This window comes from Heptranchias perlo, chromosome 7 (assembly GCF_035084215.1).
Source record: "Heptranchias perlo isolate sHepPer1 chromosome 7, sHepPer1.hap1, whole genome shotgun sequence".
NCBI lineage: Eukaryota > Metazoa > Chordata > Chondrichthyes > Hexanchiformes > Hexanchidae > Heptranchias > Heptranchias perlo.
In genome coordinates this window covers 58,263,713-58,276,962 of record NC_090331.1, presented here as the reverse complement: position 1 = coordinate 58,276,962, position 13,250 = coordinate 58,263,713, and the positions used below count along the sequence as shown (strand labels likewise).

At 43.3% G+C, this 13,250-nt stretch overlaps 1 protein-coding gene across 2 annotated transcripts in view; it reads right to left on the bottom strand.

Moving 5' to 3' along the window:
- itga4 (integrin alpha 4) overlaps positions 1–13,250 on the bottom strand; it is a 122,235-nt gene that overhangs the window by 79,269 nt on the left and 29,716 nt on the right. For both annotated transcript variants that reach the window (XM_067987666.1, XM_067987667.1), the window contains exons 8-13: positions 11,029–11,091; positions 10,808–10,945; positions 10,615–10,723; positions 7,950–8,044; positions 7,137–7,227; positions 996–1,041 (exon numbers count right to left, since the gene is read on the bottom strand). In XM_067987666.1, the coding sequence (XP_067843767.1) occupies positions 996–1,041; positions 7,137–7,227; positions 7,950–8,044; positions 10,615–10,723; positions 10,808–10,945; positions 11,029–11,091 (542 nt within the window). The remainder of the gene's footprint in view (positions 1–995; positions 1,042–7,136; positions 7,228–7,949; positions 8,045–10,614; positions 10,724–10,807; positions 10,946–11,028; positions 11,092–13,250) is intronic.

Sequence of the window (13,250 nt, the reverse complement as noted above, 5' to 3'; positions counted from 1 at the left end):
ACTCTACTGATATGGAAATGTAGGTCAGTATTCTGTTTGCTTTGTTGGTTGCTGCTCTGCAATGACCGCATATGCTAAAGGTAGAGTCAAGAATTGCTGGCATATTTATCTCAGCCTATTCCCTAGCCAGTTCAGCACCGTTGAGCATATTCCCCATATTTTTCTTTCATGCGCAACACTTTTCATTATCTGCATTCAATTTCATCCACTATAGTTCCTCCCGCTTACAAATTTTGTCTTGGTCCTTCTGCAATTTTTGGCAGACTCATTGGACTCAAGTGCTCCCTCTTAATTTGCAAACAACTGTGAATTTGACCAACTTGCATTGTATTTCAGAATCCCAGGTCATTTATGTAGATTAGACACAGTAGGGGCCCAGCTACGATCCCTGGGCACTTCATTTAGTACATTTTCCCAGCCTGATATCGCTCTCCTAGCTAATACCTGTTCTCTCCTCTCTTTCAACCTATTCACCTCCAAATTTTACTTATGATACCCACTGTCCTAAGCTTATGTGGCTGCATTTCATGCAGGATTTTATCGCAGGCTTTCTGGAAGCCCACGCATACTACATTATAGGGCTTTCCACCGTCCAATTGAGTTGTCACTTCCTCAAAAAGTACAAGAAGGTTGTGAAACTGTGTTTTATAATTTGCAGTAATAAAAATTTAAAAAGTTTTGTGAAGAGAATAAAAGCAGATCATTGTAATTGAGAAGCATGTTATTTTACTCATTATATCTTGAACTAAAAAAAGTGTTGAAAGCAAACAACATCACCAAATAAGCTCATATAGTGTTGCAGAACAGCAAACCTACTGCTTGGTGCAAACTATCGGCATACATCACCCTGCATCAAAAAATGTGCAGGTTTAATTGATGAAGTTCAAACACCATAAAGTGCAATATGAGGTCACTGCTTTATATTTTTGTTAATTAAGCATCACTATTTTCTATTAGGCCAAATTATCTTTCACCATAAAATGACTCAATCTTACCTGAGCAATACAACAGTATCGGACAGAAAAGCACCAACCGCTACATCTGTGAAGAACAGATTGATGAACGTCATTAGCTCTGAGGAATCAGATTTCAGACAAATTCATCTTTCAATTGAATTAAAATACTTTTTTGGTAATTATTAATTGGAAGGAATGGAATGGATGGCTCTAAACTCATCGATCATTCAAAATTTCATGCAGATTTAGCAACCTGAAATCAAATTCACACTCATAGAAAGCTGCTTTCTTATAATCTATAATAGATGTAATAGTTTCTACTGAACTATAGGCTCTGAAATTCTGGTCCAGGCCAAGGCAGAAAACTAGTGGATCTCTGGACCGGTGAACAGAAATGGAATGGAACCTAGTCCTGCTGGGATTCTGCCTGTTTTTTCGATCCTGCCATTTTCTGGTAGGGAGAGGGTGTGTGCAGATCTTCTGTCCACCCCCGTCTATGTCAAGGGGCTGTGTCTGGGGGCGTTTATGAACATAAGAAATAGGAACAGGAATAGGCCATACGGCCCCTCGAGCCTGCTCCGCCATCCAATAAGATCATGGCTGATCTTCGACCTCAACTTTAGTTTCCCACCCTATCCCTATATCCCTTGATTCCCTTAATGTCCAAAAATCTATCGATCTCAGTCTTGAATATATTCAACGACTGAGCATCCACAGCCCTCTGGGGTAGAGAATTCCAAAGATTCACAACCCTCTGAGTGAAGAAAGTTTTTCCTAATCTCGGTCCTAAATGGCCGACCCCTTATCGTGTGACTATGACCCCTAGTTCTAGACTCCCCAGCCGGGGGAAACAACCTCTGAGCATCTACTCTGTCAAGCCCTCTAAGAATTTTATACATTTCAATGAGATCACCTCTCATTCTTCTAAACTCCAGAAAATATAGGCCCATTCTACTCAATCTCTCCTCATAGGACAATCCTCTCATCCCAGAAATCAATCTAGTGAACCTTCGTTCCTGGGCAATCCCAGAAATTCTGCCAAACCAATCTTGCCAGCTGAGATTTGGTAAGAGTTCTTTTGAGGTCTCCAAAAAGGCCCTAGGTACTCTGCACACAAGGGTAATCAATCCCTGCACTACTTTTGCAGTACCTGCAAATGGCTACCTTTGGAGCAGAAAATGTTTTTATGCTGCTGATTTTTTGGACGAGAAGTTCCTCAGTAGGCCATTTGGCAGAGAGGCCCACAACTGTTCAGCCTTTCGAGGATGGATTGGCGTAGGCACCTGTGGCCCACTCCAGCCATGCAAATGACGCCAATCCTAAACCTATCATTTGCATGGCATCACTCATTAGACTGGGCACAACTTTCTCCTGCCCTCACTTCTGACAGAACTTCAAAGGAGTGAAAACCCAGGCAACATCCCAAAATCTGACCCCCATCCGCCAGATAAGGCCACCGGGTTTCTGCCTTACTAGACCTGCGAAATTTCAGGGCCATGTATTTAAACCTTATGCAGTAACTGAGTAAATTTAACAGCTAGATGCCCTCCCAAACTTAACCATTGCCCCTGGAAGAATTACACCCAGAACCCTAAACTAACCTCCAATCAGAATCTTGCCTCCAAATGTCCACATTTGTGAAGAAAGTATAGAGCAAATAAATCAAAAAGAATAAAATTACATATCTATAAAGTTGGTGTTTACCATTCCTCTTTCTGCAAATCTTACAAAAGTAGATTTTTTTTATTCATTCATGGGATGTGGGCGTTGCTGGCATAGCAAGCATTTATTGCCCATCCCTAATTGCCCTTGAGAAGGTGGTGGTGAACCGCCTTCTTGAACCGCTGCAGTCCATGTAGTGAAGGTTCTCCCACGGTGCTGTTAGGAAGGGAGTTCCAGGGTTTTGACCCAGCGACGATGAGGGAACAGCGATATATTTCCAAATCGGGATGGTGTGTGACTTGGAGGGGAATATGCAGGTGGTGGTGTTCCCATGCATCTGCTGCCCTCGTCCTTCTAGGTGCTAGAGGTTGCGGGTTGTGGAGGTGCTGTTGAAGAAGCCTTGGTGAGTTGCTGCAGTGCATCCTGTAGATGGTACACACTGCAGCCACAGTGCGCCGGTGGTGGAGGGAGTGAATGTTTAGGGTGGTGGATGGGGTGCCAATCAAGCGGGCTGCTTTGTCCTGGATGGTGTCAAGCTTCTTGAGTGTTGTTGGAGCTGCACCCATCTAGGCAAGGGGAAAGTATTCCATCACTCATGGAGATAGTCATTGCCTGGCACTTGTCTGGCACAAATGTTACTTGCCACTTATCAGCCCAAGCCTGGATTATGTCCAGGTCTTGCTGCATGCGGGCACAGACTGCTTCCTTATCTGAGGGATTGCGAATGGAACTGAACACTGTGCAATCATCAGCGAACATCCCCACTTCTGACCTTACGATGGAGGAAAGGTCATTGATGAAGCAGCTGAAGATGTTTGGGCCTAAGACACTGCCTTGAGGAACTCCTGCAGCGATGTCCTGGGGCTGAGATGATTAGCCTGCAACAATCACTACCATCTTCCTTTGTGCTAGGTATGACTCCAGCCACTGGAGAGTTTTCCCCCTGATTCCCATTGACTTCAATTTTACTAGGGCTCCTTGATGAAATATTAGCAAAATGTGTGCCAGGTTCGGACAAATAAAAACAACAATAAACGATTCACCATGTTGATGATGATCACAGGAATATGTGATGGTTTTCTGTATCACATTTTAGAAATGCAATTTCTAAAACTTGACTGGGACAGCCACAGCATTAGGGGCTTGGATGGAGAGAAATTTGTTGAGTGTATTCAGGAGGAATTTCTCATTCAGTATGTGGATGGCCTGACTAGAGAGGGGGCAAAACTTGACCTCCTCTTGGGAAATAAGGAAGGGCAGGTGACAGAAGTGTTCGTGAGGGATCACTTTGGGACCAGTGATCATAATTGCATTAGTTTTAAGATAGCTATGGAGAATGATAGGTCTGGCCCAAAAGTTAAAATTCTAAATTGGGGAAAGGCCAATTTTGATGGTATTAGACAGGAACTTTCAGAAGTTGGTTGCGAGAGTCTGTTGGCAGGCAAAGGGACGTCTGGTAAGTGGCAGGCTTTCAAAAGTGTGTTAACCAGGGTTCAGGGTAAGCACATTCCTTATAAAGTGAAGGGCAAGGCTGGTAGAAGTAGGGAACCTTGGATGACTCTGGAGATTGAGGCCCTAGTCAAAAAGGAGAAGGAGGCATATGACATGCATAGACAGCTGGGATCAAGTGGATCCCTTGAAGAGTATAGAGATTGCCGGAGTAGAGTTAAGAGAGAAATCAGGAGGGCAAAAGGGGGACATGAGATTGCTTTGGCAGATAAGGCAAAGGAGAATCCAAAGAGCTTCTACAAATACATAATGGGCAAAAGAGTAACTAGGGAGAGAGTAGGGCCTCTTAAGGATCAACAAGGTCATCTATGTGCGGAACCACAAGAGATGAGTGAGATCCTGAATGAATATTTCACATCGGTATTTACGGTTGGGAAAGGCATGGATGTTAGGGAACTTGGGGAAATAAATAGTGATGTCTTGAGGAGTGTACATATTACAGAGAGGGAGGTGCTGGAAGTCTTAACGCGCATCAAGGTAGATAGATCTCCGGGACCTGATGAAATGTATCCCAGGACGTTATGGGAGGTTAGGGAGGAAATTGCGGGTCCCCTAGCAGAGATATTTGAATCATCGACAGCTACAGGTGAGGTGCCTGAAGATTGGAGGGTAGCAAATGTTGTGCCTTTGTTTAAGAAGGGCGGCAGGGAAAAGCCTGGGAACTACGGACCGGTGAGCCTGACATCTGTAGTGGGTAAGTTGTTAGAGGGTATTCAGAGGGACAGGATCTACAGGCATTTGGAGAGGCAGGGACTGATTAGGAACAGTCAGTATGGTTTTGTGAGAGGAAAATCATGTCTCATGAATTTGACTGAGTTTTTTGAAGGGGTAACCAAGAAGATAGATGAGGGCTGTGCAGTAGACGTGGTCTACATGGACTTCAGCAAAGCCTTTGACAAGGTACCACATGGTAGGTTGTTACATAAGGTTAAATCTCACGGGATCCAAGGTGAGGTAGCCAATTGGATACAAAATTGGCTTGACGACAGAAGACAGAGGGTGGTTGTAGAGGGTTGTTTTTCAAACTGGAGGCCTGTGTCCAGCGGTGTGCCTCAGGGATCGGTGCTGGGTCCGCTGTTATTTGTTATTTATATTAATGATTTGGATGAGAATTTAGGAGGCATGGTTAGTAAGTTTGCAGATGACACCAAGATTGGTGGCATTGTGGACAGTGAAGAAGGTTATGTAGGATTGCAACGGGATCTTGATAAATTGGGCCAGTGGGCCGATGAATGGCAGATGGAGTTTAATTTAGATAAATGTGAGGTGATGCATTTTGGTAGATCGAATCGGGCCAGGACCTACTCCGTTAATGGTAGGGCGTTGGGGAGAGTTATAGAACAAAGAGATCTAGGAGTACAGGTTCATAGCTCCTTGAAAGTGGAGTCACAGGTGGATAAGGTGGTGAAGAAGGCATTCAGCATGCTTGGTTTCATTGGTCAGAACATTGAATACAGGAGTTGGGATGTCTTGTTGAAGTTGTACAAGACATTAGTAAGGCCACACTTGGAATACTGTGTACAGTTCTGGTCACCCTATTATAGAAAGAGTGCAGAAAAGATTTACTAGGATGCTACCAGGACTTGATGGTTTGACTTATAGGGAGAGGTTAGATAGACTGGGACTTTTTTCCCTGGAGAGTAGGAGGTTAAGGGGTGATCTTATAGAAGTCTATAAAATAATGAGGGGCACAGATAAGGTAGATAGTCAAAATCTTTTCCCAAAGGTAGGGGAGTCTATAACGAGGGGACATAGATTTAAGGTGAGAGGGGAGAGATACAAAAGGGTCCAGAGGGGCAATTTTTTCACTCAAAGGGTGGTGAGTGTCTGGAACAAGCTGCCAGAGGCAGTAGTAGAGACGGGTACAATTTTGTCTTTTAAAAAGCATTTGGACAGTTACATGGGTATAGAGGGATATGGGCCAAGTGCAGGCAATTGGGACTAGCTTAGTGGTATAAACTGGGCGACATGGACACGTTGGGCCGAAGGGCCTGTTTCCATGTTGTAACTTCTATGATTCTATGATTCGTGGTAAGAAGAGGTCGTCAAGTCGTATCTGTTTTGCAGGGGTGTGTCAGATACAGTTTCTGCACCCTGCTCAGTTAATCCCTCCTCTCTCAGGGCAAGTGACAACAGTGTTGCTCCTTGTAAACAAAGCATTTATCACTTTGATACACGCAAGTATGCTGCCTGATGTTTCCTATGGTGACTCACAAAGATCCAGTAGTATAAAATCTTCATTCTGCAGCAACCTTTACTTCTACGTTAAGAGCTGACCCTTTTCCAGATGCTGTCTGCTGATCATCCTGCATCAGATGGTACAGCTGACAGCCTATCTTGTGAAGCAGGGGGTGGGTGGGGGGAGGACTGTCTCCTCTGATGTGTCCAGTTACGTGGAGAAGTTTCTTTAAGTGCATGTCCTGGGCGTAGCGACAAATGCTCCATGTGTCGTTGTACCTGCATTTGTTGTCTTCGCATGAACTTGTCTTTCTCAAATTATGCAGCACTATGGTAACCCCAAAAGCATTTCTATCCTCATCACTTTCTATTCCGCAACTTAACGGTAGCATTCACCAAGTGGTCCTTCACATCACTTTGCACTGCTTTGACACCAGAATGTATTTACCAGTGTATTTTAAAAGTAGAATACCAGTATTAGGCATTATATTTTGTTTTCTTTTGTCATTTGTTGTATAATGTAAAATATATTGCATAATATCAATATTATACACCATATTTTATCTTATATAACAAGTTACTATCAAATAGAAATTAACCGTTATATTACACCAAATATCATGTTAGCTTCTCTCCAGTTGACTTTAAAATGTATAGCACATTACTGATAAGTTTTTGTTACTCAGTTGCAACATTAAATTCATACAACAAATCTGGGAAATTTCCAATTAATAACATTTCTTCAATCCAAAAAATACAGAATTAAACCAGAGTTGAGAGAAACCAAATATTTTGACTTGTAAAATATATTCATAAAATTCTGAAAATTACCTGGATAACCATTATTATCCACATCGATACCTCCCGATATAGACTGGCCAAATGCATGCAAGGTATTACCAATCCGGTGCCCATGAATTCGCTGTAAAAGTTTGAAAATGAAATAATGAAACACTAAATTTAAATTTTAAATTCCTCAAAGGGATTTAAATTGATCCTCAGGTGATCGATTCAACTCCCCAGCCTTGCTATTTGCAATATCCGTTCCCCTCTTCAATTGCCCCATAGGCCGCTGGCCATGCTATGCTCCAATAGGCCTCCAACACCTGCCTCCGCCCTCCCCTCCCCTCCCCTCCCCAAGCAGACTTCCCAGCAAAATAGTCTAGCTCTGGAAAAAACTGTCAGAAGCATATGCTTGTGGCAAGCAGAACTCCCATGCCACCAAAGATGTACCGGCGTTCCACAGAAGTGAAATTCTCGGAAAAGCAATCCTCTCCCACCCTACTGGCATGGAACTCTGCTGCTACTTAACTGATAAATGACAAATTTGTTCACTGAGGGTTAATAGCAGTTAAATCTGGGATTTAAATTCAATCTAACACTATGACTGCAGCTACCAGATTGCTCAGCATGGATTTTTTTTTAAATTGTGGAAATGCAATATGTCCACTATTGAAAACAGAACACATCATCTTGTCTTCTGCTTCATTCATGAAATACTGTATTCTTCCAGTTGAAGTCTACGTCTGCAACATATCAAGGGTATGAAATGGTATGGTGACAAGATTCACTTGTTTACTAATATACTATATACAGATATACTATAGGTCAAGTTTTAAATCAAATTTAATTTCAATCCCTTACTTGAGAAAAGGTGGAAGATATCCCCTTCTCTCTGCCATTGTAGATGTAAATAGCCCCCTGTTGATCCTCTTCTTGGGGAGCTCCAATTGCTACATCTGTAGTGGAATTAAACAGAATGAATCCACTACCCACTTAACTCAAATGCGTGTGGGTCAATCACCTAGTTCACACAAGTGTTTTCTTCCTTTATGATCTTTAAACACATGTTTTGTGCTTAAAACAGAATTTGTTTATTTTCCATGCACTATCACAACATACCAAATTTAAAATGGCATTTCTCTGGTCAGAAAAAAAACTGGAAAAAGCATCTTTTACAACCAATTCGAACAAATCACAGGAGTGTGAGATGGTTTTATGTATCGCATTTTAGAAATTCAATTTCATTAGTGGTAAGAAGAGGTAGTCTGTTGTACAGAGGTGTATCAGATACAGTTTCTGCACCCTGCTCAGTTAATTCCTCCTTCCCACAGGGAAAGCGTCAAAGGTGTTGCCCCTTGTAAACTAAGCATTTATCATTTTGATGCACGTATGCACTGCAGACTGCCTGATGTCTCCTATGGTGGTGTAAAAGGATCCTGTAGTATAAAATCTTCATGAACATACCTTCACCAAATGCTGAGGATCAATAAAACTTAAATTAATTAGAACTGTAATGTTTCCTGACACTTTATTTGGGATTGGGCAGATTAATTCAGAAAGCCTGTTGTATTTATGGCTCCTGATGCAAAGCTTATGGCAGTACCAGGATGGTTAATTTGGTCAGGCTACAAGTCACATGGGCAGATGAGTGTTCTTTAGATGCTTTAGCCCATTTGTTTAGCATTATGACTAATTCATTGTCTTAGTCAAAGTGGCCCATTAAAAGTTAAAGCTCCTAGTCCAGGGGCTAATAAGGTGATGGGCAGTGCTCCATATTAATGGTTGTAGAGGCTTGAGGCCTATCTTGTGCTTGATATGCTCAGCGACCCCGACTGTGTGGCTGAAACTTGCTGGTGCTCAGGTGCAGTGAAGGCCCACAATTTCGTTTATAGTAAGGGGCCTTCCCATAATTTGATTGGAGCCCATTTGCTGTGAATTTTGAAATTTTTTAACATTGGGAATATTTTCTAGATTTCGTCAGCCAGTACTGCCAGTCATGGCTACAATGCAGCAAAACACCACAAGTATTTTGTTCCCCTTCCCACACCCTTAACTGATAGCAAGTGACCCAACCGAACCATAAATTGTCCCAGCACCCACCTTAATTATATAAAACAACTGACCGTGGAAAATGGGCTGGTGTCAGAGGGGTAGGTAAAGGGTGGGCATCAACCAGCTGTGACTGTTCTGATGTTGGTCATGGGCCATATCTCCTTTAAGAAGAAAGTACATAATAATGGTGCTCTACTTGCCATCATATGGAATCCAACCCAGTTGTCAGTAAACACTCCTTAGTGGAGGTGACTAAAGCTGTAGGAAACGTGCTACTACAGATCATGTGAATCTTTTACTACTTTCCTTCATGTTAGGCTATGTGTGAATGAGCAAAGGGATGGGAGTACAAAGGACATTGTGGTACCATGTGCTCATTTCTAGTAAGTTACATCGAATTGCATAGAATTTTACGGCACAGAAAGTCCATTCGGCCTATGCCGGTGTTTATGTTCCATGTAAGCCTCCTCCCACCTTACTTCATCTCACCCTATCAACATATCTTTCCATTCCTTTCTCCCGCATGCACTAATCTAGCTTCTCCTTAAATACATCTATGCTAATGTCCTCAACTACTCCATGTGGTAGTGAGTTCCACATTCTCACCACCATTCTCATCAAGTTGTATTTGGTGTCCAACACAATGAGGGCAAGGTGGCTACAAATGTGAAACATTTTTATTATATTGCATTGTTACAAGCTACAAATTTGATCACATGCATTAGTTTTTTCAGTTTCAATCCAAAATGTAAAATAAGTACAGTAGCAGGGGTTGAATTTCCTTTGGTCTTGCTTGACTGGGGAAACTGCCACTGGCCCTTTGTTCCATCCTTGACTCTGGCTCATTTCCCAGGGTCATAGATGTTTAAATATTTATGGTGAGTGCCAGGGCCATATTTAGTGTTGCTGGATCAGCTGCCTCAGTTTGGGGCAGCAGGGAGGAAGATATTTGTTGCAGCACCTTACTACACCACAGGTGGGCCCACAGTCCTGCACAAACACTTAAAAAAAAACTTTTAAAAATGTCATAATTTGAAATGTGCCAGTTTCCATAATGGAAATCACTCTGATTAAGTGCTTTAAGAAAGCTGGACATTTAAACTTTAAATCCACTCCCCCACCCTCCCCCTGAGGCCCACTGGAGCCAGGGATGTATAGGCACCCACTGAACATATATGATGAGTAATATATCATTTGGTGCATTGCCCTTATTAACACGTTGTCATAATACAATTACCAAAATGTGGGCCAGATTATTGTGCGACCCCTCCCTTCCCTTCAAGCGGGATATTTGATAGGTGGAAAAAGGCTAAGGACTCGGCATAACCAGGTCCTACCCCAACCCACCCAGACTACGATGTTTTTACACCACCAGCCGCAGGAGTTTTGGGGCCACAGTGTTTTACAGATGCGACAAGGTGTGTAAAATGTCCTTTAAAGAATTCTGAAACTAAAGGCTCCAAATGTCCCAAACCTGCATGTCCATCATCATCAATGTCTCCAAGGTCAACAATTGCATCCCCAAACCTTGCCGCATAAGAATTTCTTCCAACTAACTCCATCGAAAGCTCCTTCATCGCTCCCTTTTTAAAAAAAAAACTATTAGGAATATGAAAGGTGATGCTTATTAAATAGAAATTAGTTCAAAAGAAGTTCTTCAGTCTTACCGATCCTGTATTCAAATAAACATACACCCTTCCTTCTTCTCTGACCGTACTGTACATGGGGGCTCCCACTAACAGATCTGAGAGGCCATCTGAATTGAGGTCCACTGCACAAACTGATGAGCCAAAGTATGAACCAAGCTAGAAACATAAACAAAAGTAGCAAGTCAATCACTGCAACTTTTCGAGAATCACAGAATTAAATAATATCTTGAGTGCCATACCATTTTACCCTTTGCCTTGAAAATTATTTTCAAAATTTGTTCATGCTGTTCAAAAATGTAAACCTGCAAAGAAATTTCAGCCATTAGATAAAAAATGCGTCATTTCCTTTTTTTCAAAAATGTTCATTTTCTATATAGTTTGAAGGAAGATAACTTGTTCCTTTTACTTTATACATAAGATATTAACAGGAAAAATAACACTCAGTAACCCCACCACCACTATCCATCAGGAGAAGCAAAAATATACATGAAAAGAACTTCTTGTCGCCTCACAAATCTGTGGCCATCTTTCCCGCAGCTCCCTCTCCAATAGGCTTCCGCCATAGCATTGAAACAGCCCTAACTAAAGTCACAAATTATATCCTGTGTAGTACATTATCCCTCTCCGTCTCCTCCATAACATTTGATACAGTCGATCACACCATCATCCTCCAACGCCTCTCCTCCTTTGTTCATCTCAGTGGGATTTCACTCTCTTGCTTCCACTCTTACCTATCCAATCATAGTCAGAGCATCTCCAGCAATGGCTTCTCTTTCAGCCCCCTCAATATTATTGCCAGAGTCCCCCAAGGATCTATACTTGGCCCCCTCCTCTCCTCATCTACACGCTGCACCTTGGCGACATCATCCAAAGGCATGGAATCGGCTTTCACATGTATGCTGATGGCCCCAAGTACTACTCTCCATCAACTCTCTCGACCACTCCACTGCCTCTGTGCTGTCATACTGCTTGTCCGACATTCAATCTTGGATGAGCTGCAATTTCCTCCATTAAACATTGGGAAGACTGAAGCCATCGCCTTTGGTCCCACCACAAGCTCCGTACCCTTGCGACCAATTCCATCCCCCTCCAGCCACTGTCTTAGTTTGAACCAGACTGTTCACAACCTCAGGGTCCTATTAAGCCCAGAGCTAAGCTTCTGATCTCATATCCTCTCCATCAAAAAGAACACTTACTTCCACCTCCATAGCATCACTCATCACTGTCTCAATCCATTTGCTGCTGAAACTCTCATCCATGCCTTTGTCACCTCCATACTATTCCAAAGCTCTCCTGCCAGCCTCCCATCCTCCACACTCTGAATGTCAGCTCATCCAAAACTCTGCTGCCCATATTCAATACCGCACCAAATCCCGCTCACCCATCTTCCTGTCCATGCTGACCTACAGTGTTTCCTGGTCCTCCAACGCCTCACATTAAAAATTCTCATTCTTGTGTTTAAATCCAGTCCCCCCACCACCTGAATTTAAGTTGGCAGTCTCCTTTCTCCCTCACCCAAAAGTACTGCTCCCAGGTTCAGGCTTCTTTCCTCTCCTTCATTGTCATGAATACCCCCTTTCATATCCATCCATTTGGCCCCACTCACTCCATCCTATTCCTACCTGACTAAGTGCTAATGCCCTATACCGGATTCTTCTCAGTGCAACTGCTAGCATTAATTATCTCTAGAGAATTCCCACCTAGAGTATGCAGAAGCCACAATCCCTGCTATTAGCACAAGGAACTGCATGGAGAAGGGAACCTGGTCTGCTGCATCAGCAGCCAGACTTAGGGAGAAATGGGACAAGGGACAGAGGGGCCTCGTCCACAGATATTTGACAGTAAACACCACGTGCTGGCTGAATCTCTGAAACATGAGTGGGGGAGTGGGGCGGTGGGGGGGTGGAGGGATGGAGTCGCAGGAAGATACAGAGCCCACAATGAGAGAAAGGGCTCTATTTTCGCACCCGCAATCGGGTGCAATTAAAGCCGGCGGGGTGCCACTTAAAGTACCTGAACAGGTACTTCAGGTTGTTTACAGATCTGATTGACCTGTTATTTTAGGAGGGATCGGATTTTGCAATTAACTGGGACTGTTTCCCGTACTGGGGGAAACACTCCCAGTTGAAATGGATGTGTTGCAGCCATCAGCCTGTGGCAGCTGCAAAGGTCCATTTGACAGGTGACTCATTGCAGGAGGCAACTCTGTCACTTTGGACAAAGTTTGGCCTCCACCACCATCCTCCTAACAATAAAATGCATAAACTTGCACACTTACCCCGGTGTCCAGACACATGTACCTACCTTGCGAACCCCCTCAAACTTCCGGATGGGGGCCGCCGTAGCTGCAGTCATGACCTCCTCGGAGGGCGAACAGCATCACCAGCCTCGCCGGCCACCTCTGATACGTGGAGCTGCACAACCACCTGCACAGCAGGAGGGAGGGCAACCGCAGAGAGAT